This window comes from Aplidium turbinatum, chromosome 1, assembly GCF_918807975.1.
Source record: "Aplidium turbinatum chromosome 1, kaAplTurb1.1, whole genome shotgun sequence".
Taxonomy (NCBI): domain Eukaryota; kingdom Metazoa; phylum Chordata; class Ascidiacea; order Aplousobranchia; family Polyclinidae; genus Aplidium; species Aplidium turbinatum.
In genome coordinates this window covers 35,407,288-35,429,283 of record NC_137472.1, presented here as the reverse complement: position 1 = coordinate 35,429,283, position 21,996 = coordinate 35,407,288, and the positions used below count along the sequence as shown (strand labels likewise).

Below are 21,996 nucleotides of genomic sequence, written 5' to 3'. Positions count from 1 at the left end.
CTAGTGCTTGAATTTATAAATAAGAAACGTCTTGTTTCGTGGTTATCCAATAAGAAAAGCTGCTTATCAAAGAAGCTTAAAATGAACATTTTCTTCTTAACCTGGAGTTTGGTGGTCTGCAAATCTGCGTAAATCTAACGCCACGGAAAACACGTTGCGGGTTGTTTGCTGCATTGACTTACCGTTTTTGCAGGTTTTGTTATCTGGTAATATTTTCACACCCGTTGGACACGCGCATCGGTAGTTGGGTGGATCCGGTGATAACAGACACAGGTGAGAACAACCACCATTGTTTGGACCGCATGGATTCCGACCTGATGAAGATATCGTTTTAAACCTTTTGAACACATTGTTCGATCATTAATCGTTCGATCTGCGCGATCTGCATATTAGTCAGGTTCGTTATGTAATTTCGTTCAAAATTTTTGGAGATTAGCAAACCTATACATTTTCGGAAAGCTTAGACCATGAGGAATCCGAAAAACGTTGATTACATTTGCAGAAATGTCCCCATGGCCACCATTTTGAATTTTCAAAATGGCCGCCGCAAAATATATATTTTGATATATCTCGGCTCCTAATAAACTTAGAAACTTTATCAAACATGCTAATTCCATATTTTATGGGTCAAGAAATCCATTAGAAGCATACCTAGATACCAAGCGTTAACTACTTTGCAATTATCCGCCATATTGGATTTCAAAATGGCCGCCGAAATTATATTTCGTTACATTACTACTTATATACAGTGTTACGTCGTATTTGTCCGTAATTAAGTACAAAAAATGAAAATAATGAAATGAAAAAGTATTTATTCGTATTTGTTGTCCGCGTACTGGAAAGGCACCACACATGGAACAATCATTGCAGTGCATCAGAAAGCAAATGTTCCAGGAGAACTAATCGCACCAAAGCTCGAACTTAGTGCAGGTAAGAACTTATCAATCCTTCCATATCATGTGCACATTTAGCCATGTGCCAAGCCAAAACCAGAACTTGACAACAGAGCACGGAGGTTTGAGGCCAACACAACAGGTGTTATTCAGTCAAATGAACTGACCCAGTTAGGGTGGGTCACAGCATCTACTTTGTCCAGAGCAAGAGAAAATGATGAACAGACCAAGATCCCCGGATGGGCAGGATACAAGTCACTGATCTCATCTTGCCAACCACTCACTCACGTTGGTGCACTGCCCCTGCTACCTGAAGTTGCTCACGAGTGGCCTACTATGCTGACTGTGATTCTACAAGTATCCCAGCAGAAGACGTTAGTCGTTGGTCAGGGGTACCCAACTGTGATAACCTTCGACATGGCCCTCTACGAAAAGGCAGTATAGTTGCTAGACGCACGGGTCGACCTGAAAAGAGAAATTGTTTCCAGACTGGGTGAGCTGCATGCTGTGATAGGCTGCACTAAGAGCTCTCCGAACTTCCATAGAGAACTCTGGGGTTGATGATGCCTGGATCGAAGCCGATGTGTATAGATCTGCGATCACAAGACAAATTCTCAAGTGTGCGCACTACAAGAAAACTCTTCGTGCACACATCCACACTTGCATAGATTTGTAAAACTGGCCTTGGATCAGTTTTTCACAGAGAAGCCACATCTGAAGTTTATCTGCTCAAGATCAGCAGATAAGGTCCAGGAGGCATGTACAATGTACATCGTTATCTGATAACAGAAACATTACTCTTGAATCCATCTCGACTGCTCATGACCATCTGGAACGAATCCTCATAGATGAAGATGTGATGCAGCAATCGAAAGCATGGGAAACGGAAAAGTCCTCTAATGCGATGTTCAAGTCAATGATGAACTATGTTCACCGTCTGGAAACGATCTTATTCTTTGTCGAGGCATCCCGGAATGCAGATCTCAATCTCCATTTGCAAGTTGGTGAGGAACTGAATAAGTCCTAGATCGGATAAAGTACAAGCGCATTTGGCCACGGTATATTGCAGATATGCATGACCTGAAGATCAACCACCCAGAGACTTGGTGAGAACTTCAAGAAGGCAATGTGTCTGTTAGCAAGGGTGAGATCCCATTTGTGTCCATTGGTGCAGATCGTGCATGAGAGCAGTTCAACAAGATGATAAAAGTCCGCTCTGGACTAATTGGCATTTCTAACAACACGAATGCCCGGCAACGGTTTTTCCTGGCTGCACCAAAAATGTCGCGCCTCTGAGAAAAGTTCAAAGAGCATTTTGGAGACACTTCTTCCAAAAAAAGTCACCCTGAAGTACAACCAGCCATAGTCAGGAAAGAGCATGAAGCTGTTGACAAGATAAAAGCTACCGTACTGAGTCACGGAAATCCATTCGCAGTTGAAGGTGATGAGTTGTATAACTTCATCACACACGTATGTGTTCCACAAGAAAATGTCAAACAGATCCTGACCGTCGATGAGCAGGGACAACAGCTCTACAAAGAGTATGCTGCAGAACGCATTAATGGTGATGTCAGCTTATGGGCACCAGTTAAGAAGTAGAACAATCCCATGTACATGTCAAGAAACAAGTAGGAAACAGTTAAGGTTCGTGACCAGTCGGTCGATTTGAAAGAAACAAAAGATCCCTAAGGGCGCTTCATGGTCCTATCCAGATCAAGCCGGGACATTGACCAGAAGAACGCTATCAGTAACTATGAGTTCACCCTCACACCGAGAGCACTATTTGCTCCAGATGGATTAGTTCTACCATGCACTGATAAATCAAAGCTCATCCATTGCCTGCAGCATCTGGTTGAAACTGATGGAACAGAGCATGATGCGCATGAACCAGCATCGGGTGGACAGAGAGTTGACACTGCTAATGCAGAACTGTTACCATCGGCATCGCACATGAGTCAGAAAATTGCCATTGTCAATAGCATGGTGGTCGTCCAGAAAATGACAAAGAATACGGGGCCATCACGACAGTCAAAGATCTTAGCCAACACTTCAATGACAAGCTCATGACGTTGACAGCAGAGTTTGACGAGATTATTCTGGTGTTCGACACGTACAAGTCTGACTCTTTGAAACAGAAAACTAGAGCAAGACGACGAAAAGACAAAGATCCCGTCTAATACCAAATCATGGATGACACCAGAATCAAGCACATATACCACTGAGTAGGTTCCTGTCCCATGACCAAACAAAAGCAGATTTGACACAGTATCTTGCTGAAGAAGTAATCGGGTACAACAAGCATTCTTCAAAGCTGGTGATAACTTCAGCGTCAGGCCACACAAGAAGCAATCTTCAAACATCACGTTTGAAGTGAACAATCACGAAGAAGCTGACACCTTGATGATCTGCCTCGCAGCATCACAGCGGAGTCTTGGTGCGCAGTTAGTCTTCTTCAGTCTGGCCACAGACTTTCTTGTCCTTGCTGTTGCAAACTACGACCAACTCTGCAAACACTCGTCCATTTCCATGCTATCAGGCAGTGATGTACGCGCATATAAAAAATATTGACGCCGTCAGCGTAAACGCAAACGTTCGAACAAACATACGCCGTATGCGTCAACACTACTTGTAAAAAAATTTGGCGGCGTCAACGTCAGCGCATACACTAGCGTAAACTAATTTTGTTTGCTAGGTGCCAAACATTCACACGGTATAAACCACTCGAAACAAACAAGTTTTATCTTGAATTTCCACAAAGAAACACAAGCATCTGAAAGTGTTCATCTAACATGTTGCTGTGTTTTGGTTCCAATATGCCTTTGTCCATTGAAAAAAGTCTTTCAACTGCAGCGCTGGAAGGTATTGGCGTGTTGTAGAGAAAAAATATATATTAAAAAGTATGCGTTGACGCTATGCACAAAAAAACCCGAAAACTTTACGGCGTAGCCTCAAGCGCAAACTATCCAAAAAAATGTGGCCGCAAGCGTTAGCGCAAACAAAAAGTCTACGCCGCAAGTATGCGGCGTATACGTACATCTCTGCTATCAGGTACACTGGTGATCGCACCAATATGGAGAGCTGTAGGACAAGAGAAGGCAAAAGCATTACCCGTAGGTATTCCATACGTTCAGTGGAGCTGATAATGTTGGCAGATTCTCAGGATTGGATAAAACCAAGTGATTCCAACAGTACGCGAAGGCAGGAATGGAAACAATCAGTGCACTAATACACTTACCTGAGGAGAGCACACTATCTCCGAATGTTAAAGAAATGCTGGCAGCTTTGTCTGCACGATGTACTGCCCGAAGGGTGTCCACATAAACAACAATCCAGAACTGAGATGGCACCTGTTTTGCAAGAACTTGGCGGAGAATCAAAACTTTCCTCCAACAACTGGTGCATTAGACTCTAATGCTCTAATGATTAGAGGAGCACGTTGAAAGCGTGCGAGTTCAGAGTCGTGTCTGGTGCCACACCACTGTCATGTGGCAACAGCTCCTTGATCCACTTCGGCATGGCTATTGGCTAGTTGGCTACCATCAGCATGAAAGTGGGATTTCACCTATCACCACAAAGATTTCACCTGCACCACAAGCCATTATTCAGCTAGACCGATGCCAATGCAAAACCAACTGCTCAACCCAGAGATGTTCGTGTCGAAGGAACAACTTGACCTGCACCGACTTGTGCCTGTGTGGGATAGACTGCGAAAATGACGTTGACTGTAATGCTGGAAATAAGACTCAGGACAGCAGCTGTTGGTAAATGTTTGTCCAAAGTATGACAGTGATGTGCAGGCTTGCTTCTAATGAATTTCTTAGTCAACATAACTTAGTACTAGCATGTTATTGTTGAATGAAGTCTATATCTCAACTAGTCAGTAGTAATGTAACGAAATATAATTTCGGCGGCCATTTTGAAAACCAATATGGCGGATGATTGCAAAGTGGTTAATGCTTGGTATCTAGGTATGCTTCTAATGGATTTCTTGACCCTTAAAACATAGAATTAGCATGTTTGATAAAGTTTCTAAGTTTATTAGAAGCCGAGATATATCAAAATATATATTTTGCGGCGGCCATTTTGAAAGTTCAAAATGGCGGCCAAGCGGACATCTCTGCAAATGTAATCAACGTTTTTCGGATTTCTTATGATCTAAGCTTTCCGAAAATGTATAGGTTTGCTAATCTCCAAAAAATTTGAACGAAACTCTTTTTTTTGACATAGTGAACCTGACTATATACTTGCAACACGTCGCACAAGGAGCATCACGAAAACACGTGGAACATCCTTGTAGCTAAAACTCTCATGCCATTGCACAAAATCAGGAACATAAAAATCAAAATCGTGCGTAAAAAGTGAAGAAACAACTGTGCGACTTTGTGCGTTAGTAATCCACAAGCCAAACAAAGACTATCTCACACTGCGAGTCTGCGACAATGAGTTTTGGCAATGAACAAATTCTCTTTAGTTATCAGTCTAAACGTGGAAAAAATACAGACTGACACATCGGTGCAAGAAAAGCACTACAATTGCAGTGTGAGATTCGGTTGTAAGATTTGCTTTAATGAAACACCGCTTCTAATCTTTTCATCAGATCAAGTGAACCCTATTCGAACGAGAATTGATAATCGAAAAACTTTCCAGCTCTAGAGGTCGTGCACGAAGCCAGCAAGTATAATTTGCTTTATGAAAAGAGAAGGGAGAAAATTGTTTTAGCAGAACGGAGTTTCGACTGAGTCTGTTGCAGACCCCATGTCATGAACTGCAACCCCAACGAAAGCTTGCACAAGGTCGGGTTTCATGACCATCACACGCGAACTTTTTGTTGACAGAAAACTTTCATCAAGCGAAAGTTGCGACGAAACAACTACTGGGTGCCGGTTCGTTCGCGTGGGATGACGGTAACTATGTGCAAAACTGTTTGTTTTTGATGAGCCAACCAAAGCAGACATAGTGGGTCTTGTAAAATGCAACAACACAAAGGGCATAGCAAGATGAGATACGCATAACCGTTTGTTTTTACAGCATCGACCGAGGTGGCTCGAACTTGTAGAATGTCCACACATTCCCAACGCGAGTCACAATTAAGCTGATGACAGCTCGAGAGGATTTGGATGTTTGTTATCAACTGAAAACTGTTGTTAAAACATACGCTTTTTGACACAAACACAGGTAAAACGGCTGTTTAACATAAAAACGGTACTTGTTGAAGCTGAATAGGCTTGTATTGCCTTGTCTACGACCATAATCAACTGCGAGATTTTAATTAGTGGTTGTTGATGGTTTCCTGAACAACCGAATTAAATCCGGAGAGCATTCATCACACGGCCTCTAACCGACAACAGAGGTTGACCTGAAAAGCTGCCAGTTCTCACTGCCAACGAGAGCGCTAGTGTTTGGCGTAAATATTGCCAGATATGCGGTCACAGATGGCCCAAGAAAGTTTGAATTTTTAAAACTTTTCACGTTTAAAAAACAAATTTGCAACTGGTCAGAAAAAATCGCAACCTTCGTCAGCCGAGTGACGTTTTGGCCACACGCAGATAAAACACGCAGAACTCAACAACAGGTCAAACAATGCTGAATTTTGTAAGCAATCTAAGCATCCGGGCAACCGTTTCTTGTTCGGTCACATAAGTTACGTTATTTTTCTGCTTGGAGACGTAAAATCAAGGACGTTTATTAACCAAGAGAAAATCGCCAGCTTCTTTTCAGAAATCTAAAACAAATACCAAGCGACATTTTGTTTGCAGCTCGCGTATAGCAAAGACAATATGTACAGTTAAGACAATATTAATAAGATATGATAGCATTGACAAATATTTATACTCGTAAGCATTTTATCTTGCAGCAAATATCATCTGACAAAAGATAAGAATATTTAAACGGGATTAATTTCCATCATGAACTGCATAAAAATAGCAAGTTAATAGCAAGTTAACTCAACAACGGAAATTGAAACTAACCCTAACAACTCTATAGTCTATATTCTCAAAATTTTTTTGTGCATATAATGTATAAATATTTCTGCAATAAAGCAGCAGTTATCGCTCTTGACCCTCAATCAATATGGAATCCAATCACCATTTTTAACTGGATTATCGTGTGATTGTGGAACGAAAGAAACGACCCAGATCAATTAGCAAATCAGCCATTTATTGCAAAAGCGGCTGATTTTGCTGTCGGGGGGAAAGAACCATCACCAACAACAAAGCTATCCATGCAATAGCGTTGTGTCTGTTTGTGTACGTATAGAGCCCAAATACCGCCAGGCGCCAACTGGCAAAACCTTTAAAACATCCACTGAAGACAATTCAGGAAGTCCTGCTCGTTTAATTAAAACAAAGTAAGATTCTACTACTGTTACTTGGTTGTGACGAGTTAAATTTCAAATCTATCACAAAGAAAAGTTAATCTGAAACAGGGAGTTGCCTAATCATTAATGAGTGGATAACACGCATCTTGATTGAAGACCACCTATTTATCTTGCTTGTGGATTTCTGGCAAACGCACTTTCTTCGCGTGTACGAAAAGGATTAATCAATTCACTTTTCATTGCCGATGTGCGAGGTACGAGGTGTATCACAAAATCTGTTCATTTTGCATCGACTCAACGCCAGCAGACGTCAAATCAATCGGAGAGATGGGTTTTGTTTATTGGCAGCTGGAGGACCTTTGTTTGTGCTTTTTTCTCTAGGTGTCTTTACTGCATGAATGACAGTGAGCGGGTGATGTTGCTTATGCGCAATTTACAAGATAAGATTTTCATCCGCCTCCTATTTGTGGTTTTGTGACATGAACAAATTTAGTCATTTTTTATCCATCACCTTCGATCATTCGATCAACTGTTCACCTCTGCCCATTCTTGCATGTAAAGTAGGCTATACTTGTAGAATTAAAAATGGTTACGCGGGTACACATTAACATAACTACTTATATACATGTTTATATATAGCTCTGCATCCCATCGTAAGCATGTGCTGCTTTCGGCGCTTCACAATAAAGATGGCTTTGCATCAGCATAAAGACAAAGTATGGTACGCACACTGCAACAAAACCCGACCAAAACAACAAACAAGCTACACTGCAAGCGTCGCTCACAAACTCACATTAATAAACTGATGTAGTTGGTTGTTATCAAAATCACTCAAAAATTACGATGTTGGATGATTAACCAAGGTAATCACAAGGCAAGCAACCACAAAACACGAATGCGTCTTGTGCTATGAGAATAATGAGATAAACAATAATAGGTTCACGTCACAACATCCAATCCATACAATATTAGCAAGTCAATTTTTCAGATATCAGTGATAGTTCAAAATGCCAATGATCCATGATTGTCTTATCCGTTTGAAGTTACAAAAGACGACCTGTGGCTTTTTCAAGGTGCCATGGGTGAAGGAATTCGTTATTCAAATCACCGCTGTTTACAGAAAATGTTAGAGTGTTACTGAGGAAGAAATGATAAACCTTCCACTTCACATACAACACATTGACGTACTAAGAAGCACATATCGTCAGATAAAAGATATAAACCCTGTATCTCTACACTCTTAAGTCGCCGAATCTTATCAGAAATAATTGCTGGTGAGTATGATGAGACTTTAAGCTGGTGAAATTTAAATATTTAAAGCAAATCTAGGGCAAAGATGCTTTGATCTGGCAGATGCTATTAGGATTAGCGTTTCTTTGGTCTTCCGCGCACCCAAATTATTTCGCTTTATCTTCATTCTACACGACAGAGCAAAACACCAGGGAACTTTAAAACAGACATGGTGTCATGTGATTGTTGAACGAGAAACTTGAAAACAATTACATTATGAGATTTAAACCTAGCTGACAGTTATTAAAACCTTGTAAACGAAAAAAGAAACAATCATGATTAAGCACAGTGACATTCCGCATAGCACGTGATTAACACGCTTCACTGGGCAACAAGCTAAATGTACAGAAAAGCTGTAGCAATGGTTTGGCACTAAATAAATGAGTGTATGTGTATGTAAACTTCGAGGAGTGCATGAAAGCGAATGCCACGAGAAAGATTAATATGAAAATCAAGTTTAATATAGTGTCTTGGAATTCAAGATTAGGTGAATGATTTGGTATAATGACGATTCTACAAAGCGTGTTATGTAGAATCAATAAAACTTGTAGAATCAATAAAAATTGATTATTGACTGAATACAAGTAAAACATTTGGAAGATGTTCATTAAACAATCTGATTCTCAAAAGAATGATGAGCAAACAGTTGATCCAACCTCGCACTACTTCCTCTGACATAGTTCGTTTATTTGCTTTCAAACCAATAATGATGTTCGAGGAAGTAAACGTCTGTGCAACGTTGTAACAACATGGAAAACGAGTAATTCGTATGAAACATTTTATCATCACAACGCAGTGAAACGTAAGAGCGTTACCAACTCTAGTCTTGCAACTTGCAAGCATTTGTAATAAAACTCTGCGCCATATCATAGCGGATAAATAGGTTTTTAAAACAAGGTGTTGCTTTACCTCACAAAACTATCCAAGGTTCTCATTTTCAAACCGTTTGATGGAAGAACTCGCCTGGGTGGTAAAATGTCAAAAATATACTACATCTGTTGATCAACCATTGAATATGTCACTTTTCGATAGCAACTTGATAGGATTGAATTGCATAATTTAAAAGAAAATTACATAAACTATAAAGGAAACTATATAAATTCGAACGTTTTCGGCAAAACTTTCTGCCCTCGCCAGGAAAATAACTAAATTCATCTAAACAAAACAACAGATATTTGGAAAATGTTAATAATAAATGACTGAAATTAACTACAATCTGCTCTTGTTCACGGGCTTTCGATAAATTTTTAAATAAAAGCAGTATCTGTTGGATGGCAGCAGAGTGAATACAACAGTTTTGAGTTTTATTGGTTTGAGTTTGTCCAAGTCACCATAGAGTGCAATCTTTTTAAATAGGATGTGTTTTGTCTGTTTCAATGAAGCATAGGTGAACGGCACTTAGAATAGAAACGATGCATACAGAACATAACGAGAATGGCATGAACTGAAGCCATAGGTCAACTTTTGCTCGAATTGGATGAAGGTGGATCAAACCTTGCCATCAAAAGTTGTATTTTTCACTCAGTTTTTTGGTCTAGCGAGGTTCAAACAACGTAAAAGGACATCTTTAGCAAACGGCTGAAGTGACAGGGATAAACGTGGAAAGTTATAAGATAAAAATTCTTGAGATGTATGTCATCACTTACTGACACCGTGGAAAAGTCTTCAAATATGACACTGTTTTCGTTAACTGTTAAAAACAGACACGAAACGATTTTTTAGCATTTAACAACATATCTTTCAGCGCGCCCAGGTGATAACAACGCATGAATGCAATATGAAACTCTGTGTACACAGTAGCTGCGTCAAAGCCTTTTTAGCTTTCGTGACATCACGATATTCTTGTAAAAGAAACAATTACCGTAAGTAAACGGGGGATAGTTAAACAAAAAACAACACCAAAACTGTGAACTTAGAACAATTGAGGTGGATGAGTCCTGTGGTGACATGCGTTTGAGCGTGAAAAATACTGAAGTACGCTGGAAATGATCCAACCTTTACTAATTCATGAATCATATATGAATTAGTAAATTCATAACCAAGAATAACCTCAATCAACAACAATGAAGTCTCTGACGCGGCGGAATCACCAGGTCAACAACAGAAGTGTCGCCTGTTGGACTGTTGGTTGTGTGCTTTGATAAGAGATTTATTCAAAGAGGAGGTAAAACTTCCATAAGCAACGCAACTGATCCAGGGAGTTAATGTTGTCAAAAAGAAGACATCAAGACTATTGAACAAAGCCAGCGAGGTTTGACATCTTGTTTTACTTCAACGTTGATGTACGTTATATGAATAAAAATTGAACAAATTCTGCTATTGAACAAGTTCCTTTGATATTTACCGACGTTGATTGGTCGTAAAAGACATCTGAGTCACTCAAAGCAAAAGTTATTTACAATGTGTTGATTTAATGTCAGGAAATGTTGTATCAATGTAAAGAAACCCATTTTTCTTTAAACACTATGTCGTGACTGTCGCTGACAGGTCAGAAAATTACGGCTGAGAATGGATAAAACCAGATCTCCTAATGACGCACCAAAGGCTATGGTTTTGTTAACATAATTTCCATAATTTAGTCATTAAGGAGTAATAGAAAAATGGGCTTTTATTTAACTAAGTCACAACTGGATAACACAACTCAGCATCTTTATTGATTGTGCAACAAAATATCAGCAAAAATTTATCTACAAATAAATTTAACAACAGATCCTTTGGCAATTTACCAAAAAAAAAATGGAGACAATCTCAAAAGCATTATCTAGCAAGAATAATTGAAACAGTTGCAGGAACAGCACTAACAACAAGCTTCTTAATGTCCAAACAATGAGAAAATTGCCATTCACCAAGTAGAGCACTACTGACAAATTAGATATCCAGTCCGAACTGGTCCAATGCACTGTCATTGAAGTTTATCAAATCGTCGAAAGAAAATTTCGTTAAGCAACAGAGCAATGATCTCTTCGTAAACAATGGTTCAAAAAACACAGCCGTTTGAACCACTAACTTACAAAATGAAATTGGTTTTGACTCAACACTTCTTTGACGTTGTCGATTCCTCTCTAATCTAAGCTTCAATGCACCTAAAGCATGTTGTGATCCAGTAGTGAGCGTGGTTAACATATTCAGAGCATGAGTGCTCGGTCATATAGTTTAAATCTCAGCTTGAGGCAAATTATACAAATGTACCGTTCATACCACAACAACGTTAGGTGGTTGAGCATGGGAAAAGTCCACAAACAAAAGTCCAATTTAAGAATTATTGTTTGAAATCCTTGCCGTTCTGAATATCAAAAAGGTTCCATGAGAATGCGTGACCAAAATGAAGAGAAATCAAATATTTTCATATGACATTGCAAAGGAAAGAAGAGTTTGCAACTTAGGAAACGTTGACGCAAAGAAGGTGCTGCCTTCAATCGAAAGCAGGTGTGAGAAAGCTTTCTCATTTTTCCCTGTTGGGAAAGTGTACTGCATTAGCAAGCTTTTTTTTCAGATCAGGAAATACTTGCAGAGTTTTGAAGTACTAAGAAGTGCCCACAAGACCGGAATTTGAAATTTTATCCTTTTTCTGGTGCAATGGACACAACATCTGAGAATTTACAGCTCAAATAATTGATAAGCAGTCCGATTACCTGCTGAAAAGACTCCATTCTATCACTATGTACATTAACATAAATTTACAAATGTTCAATCGTCCTTGAATATTTTTTTTTGCGAAAAGTGCTTTTTGTTGATGGATCTACACATTTGCGAGAAAACGTTTTCCTGCAATCGATCTTCTTGAATTGAAATAAACTCGGAGGAAATGATGAAAGATTGAAAAAAAGCAATTTCAAACCGAATTTCAAAAGACGGGATAAAAAGTGTGACTGGTAACAAAACTAAAGCTTATTTGCGCAAGAACAATTATTAGAATGAAAACTTTTGTGTATGCTATTATTGTTTTTGAAACAAGAAGGTGCAGTCCTCCGTCAAACACAACATCTGCACATCGTAAAAATCAATATGTTCTGTAGACGGACAAGGGTAGAAAAAACACCCAATTCAGTGCGTTAATTTCAATAAGCAATATTATTATTATAGAGCATTCTAAATATTCATGGAATTTTGTGAATAGTCAATTGTGAAAAAATATTAACTACAATGCACGTATATATACCTGACTTTTGACGTTGTTGGCTATAAACCTTCAGGTCCATTGGGGAAATATTATCTTCTTTCACTACAACAGGCAAACCAGTCCCATTCTTCAGCATGGAATGAATTGACTCTGTTGCCCAGTCGGTCCAGTAGATCCATTCGTCTTGTACGGTGATGGCGAAAGGATGCTGCAGGGCGCCTGATAATTTTATGTCTTTTTTGCTTTCCTGATGTCGCAAAGGTGCCGGAAAGTTAGTAGGAGGGGTAGTTACCAATGGAGAAATCGGGTTGTTGAACGGTAAGTGCCCCTTTTGTATTCGGTCGCTGTTGATAACTTCTTCCCTGGAAAACGAAGAGTCAAGTTGAGAGGGGAAACTCAAAGACATGTTTCATAGCCTACTCTACATACTTTTATGAAACTGTCTCTGCTCACTCAGGCGCCCATACGCGACGCAGAAACCTACTTCATTTACCAGTTAGTTTTAGAATTCTTAGAAATAATACGGTAAACGTTTGTAAGTGTTACAAATAGTTTGAAAACTTAGTTTCTTAATGTACCGATGAGTTCATCTCTGTATTATTCGGGAAGTAGCAGAATGCGACGATTAATTACAGAAAGTCAAACTTGCACCTAGAGAGGCAAGTAGCCTGCCAGACTTTTCAGTCATTAAGATTTATTTTACACGTGTCCATTGAGTGAAGAAATGAAAATATAATTACTGGCATCTGTTTAACTTCAATATTGTTAACTTCGTGTCGCAACTTGAGACTTGTATTTACAGATTATGAGTCAATGCAGATTGAAAAACCGGACTAAAAACACAATTGAATTAATAAAGCGCTGATAAGAATTTAAATTCTGCAACACCACCACCCGAAGCGATCACTCTGAACAGCGCAACCGCGAAATCAGACGCAAAAAATAACAAAGACTCATGCCATTCGGGTTAGAATTATTCGAACAGCGTCATAAAGACTTGTCAACAATCCAATACTGGTAGAACAAAATGCATATTACAACTACAGTTACAAAAAAAGATAAAATTCACAGATGAAAGCCAATTGTACATATTATGCAAATACCAAGGCAGAAATGGTGTATACCTGTTGGTGCCATCCAAATTCATCCGATGTATGAAGTGATAGTTTGCTTCTACCCAATACACTTTACCACTTTCATAATCAATTGTGATTCCGTTTGGCCAGTAAATGTTATCTTTGACCAAAACTTCCCGTCTTGTGCCATCCATTCCTGCTCGCTCTATTTTTGGCACTTCTCCCCAGTCCGTCCAATATAAATATCTGGCATATTAGAAAATTATAGCTTTTTTGTAATTGTTGGATGACAACAGCTGATGTACGACAGTTAATTATTAAATTGTTAACACTATTTTTTTTTTACTAGGGATGCTGTGTCAGTGTCAAGACCAAAACTGTTTGACCAGGCTAGTTTCCAACAGTGTTTTAACAACGGGAATTATTTGGCAAGAGACTGCAAAATTACTTGAAAATGACCATGAAAACCAGTCATTCAATGTTTTGACCAATCTGGTACGGTACTACTGTACATGGTTTCATGGTATAACAGTAACAAACTTAGCATTTACTGACAGTCAAAACGGTAAAGTAGCCTGTTTTCTCTTACATGCACCAGGATAGGTGTATCAGGAGATGGGATGATTCTATTGGAACTGAATGCTATTTGAATAAAGCTGCATCAGTTGGTGCTTCTTTTTACTTCACATAGTTAGTTGTTATAACAACAGGATCCCGCAGCTAAACTGGGACTTTTACATTTTTTTTTATAATTTCCCAATTTCAAGGATGAAAAAAGTAAATTATCATTTCAACTTTATTAATGTAATCCGAACAGTCTATTTAACACAATTATTCAATACAATGACTCTTTGCTTCGATAATTTTGGTGGTGAAAACCATAAACAACTTCTCTTCACTTCATCAATATTGAGATTCTGAAATGATCTTCAAATGGCTGCTTTAATAGAGTCGAGGTTAGAGTGTTGAATTCAGTTAGACTGTCCTTTAAATATGCTGAATAGACATTAAACGTCGTTCGTATGAAAACATTAGACAATAGTCGCAAACGTTCAGATCTGAGGAGCTACTAAGTCAAATGTCTTTCGGGACAAATATGGGAAGATTCTTCGGATAAATCTGGACTTTTTTGCTGACTCTTGAACAAGCATGACTTTGGTAGTATCAGAGTTTCTTCGAATCCAGGGTAGTAAAATATTTCAGAATCTTCAGATACAGGTACTTTGTTAAGTCCAGCTTTGATGAAATAAGGGGAATAAAATTCTCTCTCAAATGAGTGACTGACAACTGACATGGCATCTTTTGGCCAGTTTTGTCATCAACTGTGTTGGGTCTGCTTTTATCAACCTTTTCAACCCCGCCAGAAAAGTTTTTGTTTGTTTTTGATCTTTTCGAGGGCTCTGGAGGTTACTTTCCACTTTCCCTTCGGCATCAAACTTGGCCACAACTCCATAAACTGTCGTTTTTGAGTAGCCAGTGCTCTTAATAATATCCAAAGGAGTGTTTCCAACACATCTCAATTTGAATAATATGGTTATCCGTTTTATTAATTCTGCCATGTTTGTCAAGAAGTTTGTCTAAATATTTCTAATTACTATACTCTCCTTGAAAATACCTTTATAAGATTATCTGCAGAAAATTTCTTCTTGATTAGAAAAATAAAAATATGCAAAAATGAAAGTTCTAATTTAGCTGCGGGACCCTGTACAATCACAAAAAAATAAAAATACCAAAATAAACTCACGCATGTTCAGGATCCACTGCAATCGCCCTTGGTTGATCCAAACGACTCCAGATTAGAACTTTTCGTGAAGTCCCATTAAGCTCACTGACCTCAATCCGATTTTTATCAGCATCAGTCCAATAAATTTTGCTACCAATCCAATCACAAGTCAAACCATCTGGTTGTTCTATTCTCGAAGAAATCACATCAACAATTTTGTGAGTTGGGTCAGACATGTTCATGTACTGAATTTTACTCTAAAAATAACAAAAAAGTGGTATCACTGACTTATTTACAGAATATTATTTTTTAATACTTTACAATGTCAAAGTTTGATTGATAAAAAATAAAAAAGCCAGTGCAAATAAGTTTCTTTCTCCACCACCTTTCCATAATCTTTTGCATCGATCCAATAGATTAGTTGACGTTCATAAAGAAAATCACATGATCCTGTGTGTTTCAATGTACGGGTTACTATCTGTGTATTATTGGGATCTTTAACCGGGATGAACTGAATATCAGCTTGGTTAACCAACAGCAGCAAGGGATTTTCAATTTCTAAAAGTAAACAAATGTTTAGTTTAGTGTTATTGTAATAAAAATAAATTTGTTAAAGTACAAATATGCAATTAGCTACTGCAGTGTTACCACTATGTGAAGTCTAACTCTAAAATAATAACTATAACCTTGTATATGTCATAACTAAACAAAAAAGACACACTGTTACGATTATTATACCAGCTGAATGCAACACAGGTTAACATCACCGTTTAATGAAGTTTTGACAAAAATCCATAAAGAGTGTAACTATGCTACTCCAGTAGCAAAGCTTAATTATATATTGTAAAAACAAAAACTGAAAAAATTTTCTCACCTGCTTTGGCATGATATTGGCATATCACAAATATTAAAACTTTTATGACTCTTTGAATCATCATGGCTTAATTGACTTGTTATGGCTAGACTAGGTTATCTAAATCCCATTTTTCAACTCCTGTTGCTTGATTTCTTTATTAATTATATATTTCAATTCAGCCTGAAACAGCAGTCATTAAGTGTACCATTTTATCATATGTACTAAACAAACAATAATTACTTATTGAAAGCTTTAGCACAATGCTGTGAGAAAACACAAAAACCTTTTTAATGTTGGCAGAAGCTTTATTTAGCTATAGTAATTATATATAGCCTTTGCGGCAATAGTTCCTTTGCACCACTCAAGCATGACATCTTGCATTGACCAGTAGTCATTTCTGCAAGTTGGCTGGTAGGCCTATATAACTACATGTAAAATTTTGACTGCATAAACAAGAACAAGCAGTGGTGCAAGTTTATGCATTGGTTGCTGTAAAGAAAAAATCCTTCTTAACACTAATCACACACCAAACAAAAAAGAAACAACCAAATGCAATACCGGTACCGTACATACTGTTTTGTGTTCAATTCAATAATCAAAGTTCAACAGTTTCAAATTGTATATATGTATAGTTCAAAAATCATAGTTTCTCAGCATTTATGCCAAGAAGAGAACATCTTTTGCCATTGTAAATCAGTCCAACAGTGCTGTTCACTGGGGACAGAAGTAGGGGGTGTTCTGTGATACAAATCCATGTGCTGCGTGCAAAAATGGATTGTGTGCAGCCGCGTGCACATAATTAAAATGAGAGAGTGTAAACGAGAGAGTTTAGATACACTCTTTACAAGCACGTTTGAGCAACTTGTGTTTCTTTTAAAGACATGTATGACTGGTTTTGAGTGTGCTTTTGCTGGCCAATGTTTATCGGCGAAAAATAGCCGATACACCTAGATCGGCTACCCCTGATATCGGCTGATAAATATCGATTGACCGATATATTGATCGAGCTCTACTCTCAGAGTATGGGCTTGAACAATTCAGGACTGGTCTTCATTCAGAGGCACCTAGTGGATGGAATAATTTCCAGACAACAACAATCTTCACTCTGTCAATTTTGGTAACCGGCCCTGAGACAAAAGCCTCTACGCTCTACAAGTATGCAAAACTACGGTACTATACCAGAAATAACCTATCAAGGCTCTTCAAGGATAAAGATTTAAAACCTCTTAACTAGTAGCAGCCTGCCACCATACTGTGCCTGTACCCAGGCGCGGATTTATGGGGGGGGGCCCGGGCCCCCCCGAAATTTTGTGAAAAATTGTAGAAATTGTATGTTTCCGCATCAAATGGTTTGATATGCTTCTAAACAGCTGATATTAGTCCCTCAGCATCACATTTGATGAAAATGGTTGTTTTAATGTGTATTTTATAGCTTATCGTATATGTCGTAGTATCATTGTTCATATCTGTTTAGCTTTTTCTTTCTTTTTAATTGATTTTTAAATTTTCTGGCCCCCCCCGAAAAAAACTCTTAGATTCGCGCCTGCCTGTACCTAAATGTTTTATGTACTGCAACAGTTCAAGACATTTGTTTGTCAAAGTAGATTACGGTAGCCTACTCAGTACATTTTTGAAACATGAAACCAAACATGAACTGTTGCAGTACATAAAATACTGCAACAGTTCATGTTTGACACTTGTTAGACAAAATGACCACTTCAGAAACAGTTTTGTGTTAATCTTTACTTCAGAATTTGAAGTAGCTTTACAGGTAATATGATGCAATTTTCTAATTAATCGCGATGAACACAAGCAATCCACCGAACTCAGCAGCCAAAACTGAGTAACTTACTAATTTAAAATTAAAAGTTTTATGACTGGATTACTGGAATGAAATGATATATACCAATACCAGAAAGCAGGCAGAGTTTCCAAAAAACTTATTTTAATTCTGAAATGTTTTTTTCATGTGACTTACATTGCAAACATGGTAGCCCTTTCAAGTCTGCACAGTCCAAAGTTTACCAAATACTCTTATTTAAAGTGAGTTGGCTTTAGCACAAGTTGTTGACATCTAAACTTTTAGTGGATACGATAAAAAAGAGAAAGCCCATCGGCTGCTTGCGCTTGGCAGCTGATTCAATGACTAATATTGTCTTTCGCTGCTTCCTGTCTGTTGTGGAATCTAGATTGTTATGGTGCTGTTTTATTCGTATTTTTTGTAATTGTACCGTATACTATTCCCGCAACTGATATAATAAAAGGTTTTTCTCTTTCTTTCCGAGTTGTGTAGCCTAACGTCGACTTGTATTTATACCTTTCACCGAATAGACAAAAATGTCAGTGTGTCTTTAATGACAAAACTAAAGTTTGGTTGCTTTCCAGTATTCCTCTGGAAAACAATGTAAACAAGAGGAGAGTTTTTGGCTTTGAGCCCAAAAGACTTATTAGGCTGTGTGAAAGGGTAAGTCAAAAAAACTTTTTTTTTTACAAAACATGGCGGCAACCCCCTCAAATTATGAGGTTGGTACTAGAAACTCCTCAGAGTTTCTAGTACCAAAGTACCAGTTTCTACCAAAAAAAAAATTGAGAAGATTTTTTCAAGTATTCGCCAAGCAATTGCCCTTTCAAATTTTCAGTATAGGAACATAATAGACCATATGGGAAAACGTAGGCCCATAATACATTTTTTTTTGGGCAGGGGGGGCTTTTAAGTGATATTTTAATCTGTATGCCCTTGCTAACATCTAAAATAATCATTTATGACTGAAATCACCACATATCTGGTATGAATCAATGTTTAAAAGATATAAGAAAAGTTTAATTTGATCGAAAAAGAGTAGCAATATTATGCCTATTTTTGTAAGGGGAATCTTAGTTGAAAGCCTGAACACCGCGTCAAGGTGTCGCCCATCATCCAGGTTTCTCTTATTTGCTGTAAGATCAGGCAAGGAAATCTTTTTCACAGTTAACATATAATTGCGGTGATGAGGCAAACGAAACTGAACTAAACTCCCAATGCGTCAATAATTACATCTTGGAGGATGAGAATGTGGCTTTTTTGAAATAGCCTATGGATAATATAATAGCCAGTAGCTATATGACAATATGACCTGTTATTCGACTTTACTTCTGTTGATTTGATCGATTTCGCATACTCACAGAGGCTTCAAATTATTGACGGAGCCCCTAGCCCCGATTATGCAAAAGTAAATTTTTTTAAACCATCTCATGAAAATGTTCCGTTTACTAGGGCTCGAATCCAAAAGTAGCCTACCTCCCTGGATCTCCTTGTCAACAGGGCCTCTGAGAGAAATTTTTACTAGGGGTACGAAAAGTCATTCCGGGCCCCCTCTCACTTCAGGCCCCGGTTGTCTTGGGCAAAATGAGTGATGTTTGCTTAGGTGTAAGCTTATTGCACACCATTCAACATTTTACTGCAGAATTGGACATCTGTGCACAATGATAGTATCCACCCCGTTAGCTCAGTGGTTATGTAACATGTACCATGTTTTTAACTAACAAAATTATATTTTAACATTTAACCGAAAATTATCAGTATTGCAAAATGCATTTCAATGCTGCAAATTCAAAACCTAACGTTCTCATAGAACATAAGTCAAGCTTCCTGTTAACAAACGCCACTCACACAGAATCTAGCTCAACACATCTGTATTTCTAAAGCGACATAACTATGAAACCGGTATAGCTTTTCCCTTGATTCTTACGATAGCTGTTATTGATGAAAAGGCTCTACCGGTATATTATGAAGTAAGCGGGGAATTGAAAATGACAGGCATTCGGAATTTGACTAGCAAAACGAACGGACTGAATTTTAGAACGAAAAGGTTAAATTCACGCCGGGAGAATGTCACTCACCCGACACCCGTCTCAATAAATTAAATTAGTTAGGTATTTTCTCAACTCCCCGAATACTAAAACTTGTAATATTGATAAACAATAAAATGTATGATTCTATTTAATTCGTTTGCCTTTTGTAGGAAGTCATACCCCTAGACTAGACAGCCAGAAGCCTAAATTATCCTTCTAAAGTAGGATATACTTTTAAATTAGAGACTTAGAGTCTCAATATACTTTTAAATTATCCTTTTATTTTATAACCAAATTACGACAGTAAGTTAGGTAAAACCCTACACTGGTTTTGAATTTGCAGCATTGAAATGCATTTTGCAATACTGATAATTTTCGGTTAAATGTTAAAATATAAATTTGTTAGTTAAAAACATGGTACATGTTACAGTTACGCGCACGGCTCAAGATCACGCTGCGCTGGTTCGACTCTCGGGGTGTGTGCTTGAGCAACGCATTTCAGGACTGCTCTCCATTCAGCAGCACATAGTGAATGGAATAATTCCCCTGCAACAACACTTCAACAATCGGAAAACTTCACTCTGCCAATCTAGGCAACCGGCTCTGTGTCAAGAGCCTCTGCAAGTATGCGAAATTACAAGGAATAACCAATCAAGGCTTTGTCAGTCCGAGGATAAAGATTCAAAACAAACCAGGCTGCAATAAAACTATTATTTAGTGTTTTATGTTGTGCATATCATGTGATCAGTCTCTCGCCCATTTGCGTATCCTGCATTGAATTCGTTTGTCAGTTGTTGAGAAGTGTCGCTTGTAGGCAGCTTTAATGTAAAATTTTCAAATTTATTTAGGCTATTTACAGTTTCTCTTAGATGTAGCCTTACTAGCCTATAGTCATTCCTAAAGAGTACACTATGTGGTGTCGTAAACGTTGGATTTAGTAGTTTTTTATGTGTGTAATCGTGGGATGGTGCAGCGGTGGGGCGTGCAGCGGTGGGATAATGCGGTGGGATGGCGCAGCGGATAAGGCGTTGGCTTTCCAATTATGCAAACCTGGTTCGACTCCCGGCTTACGCTGGTTGTTGACAAACACCGCTCACCTCTACCCAGGGTGTAATAAATTGGGTGGGCGTAGTTGCTGAAGAAAAGGCGGCCGAGAGAAAGGAACTGGCCACCCTACTCTCGTTAGTGCCGAAGGCTTAGTACAATGAGAACCTTATCTTCTCATCCCCCAAAGCTTGAATCAAGTATGGAACCCACCTTTTATGTGTGTAATCAAAAATGTTAAATCCGCTATCGTTAGGCTACTGATCGAGTGTTAGCCTATTATGTAGGCTATCTAAAACAAGTCAAGCTCTCTACCAAGGCTCAAACATAACATCTTGTTAAAACATAATCAAATTAATCATCTGACCAATAACCTTGTAATTGACTTTTGCATTCACCACATTCCTAGCAGAGGTAAATACACTTTTTTTGACTCCGGCTCCGCTCCTGCTCCAAAAGTATTGACTCCGGCTCCTGCTCCAACTCCGAAATTCATTTTGAAATGAAATAAGCCTGAAGCTAACTTATAGCCTGCCATTTTCAAACAGCCTACTGTAGTTTTTTTAAAAACGCAAAAAAGCTCAAAAACAACCGGGTTTTTTAAAAAGAAATCCTAGCGGGTTGGACTTTTAAAAAAGCCCGGGTTTTTCTTAACCTTGCTTTTGCTACACTATGCCTCTTACACTACACTATGCTACACTAGTGCCCCAAACAGAAGAATAACCAACTTTTATGATTTAATTTAGGGTAGTTTTAGCAGAAACTTTTTGCACGTAAAGCAATAAATCACCACTTTGGGCCCCTAATTTTAGCGCAATGCAACTCAATTATCTTTCCGGCCCCT

General features: G+C 38.3%; 1 protein-coding gene across 1 annotated transcript in view; it reads right to left on the bottom strand.

The window, feature by feature from the left end:
• Window positions 1-16,428, bottom strand: part of LOC145776373 (low-density lipoprotein receptor-related protein 6-like) — a 35,897-nt gene extending 19,469 nt beyond the window's left edge. Inside the window, exons 1-6 of the mRNA XM_082587774.1 lie at window positions 16,296-16,428; window positions 15,807-15,979; window positions 15,443-15,678; window positions 13,747-13,944; window positions 12,662-12,984; window positions 183-314 (exon numbers count right to left, since the gene is read on the bottom strand). Of these exons, the coding sequence (XP_082443900.1) occupies window positions 183-314; window positions 12,662-12,984; window positions 13,747-13,944; window positions 15,443-15,678; window positions 15,807-15,979; window positions 16,296-16,359 (1,126 nt within the window). The 5' untranslated portion in view covers window positions 16,360-16,428. The remainder of the gene's footprint in view (window positions 1-182; window positions 315-12,661; window positions 12,985-13,746; window positions 13,945-15,442; window positions 15,679-15,806; window positions 15,980-16,295) is intronic.
• Between the last annotated feature and the right edge of the window lie 5,568 nt (window positions 16,429-21,996).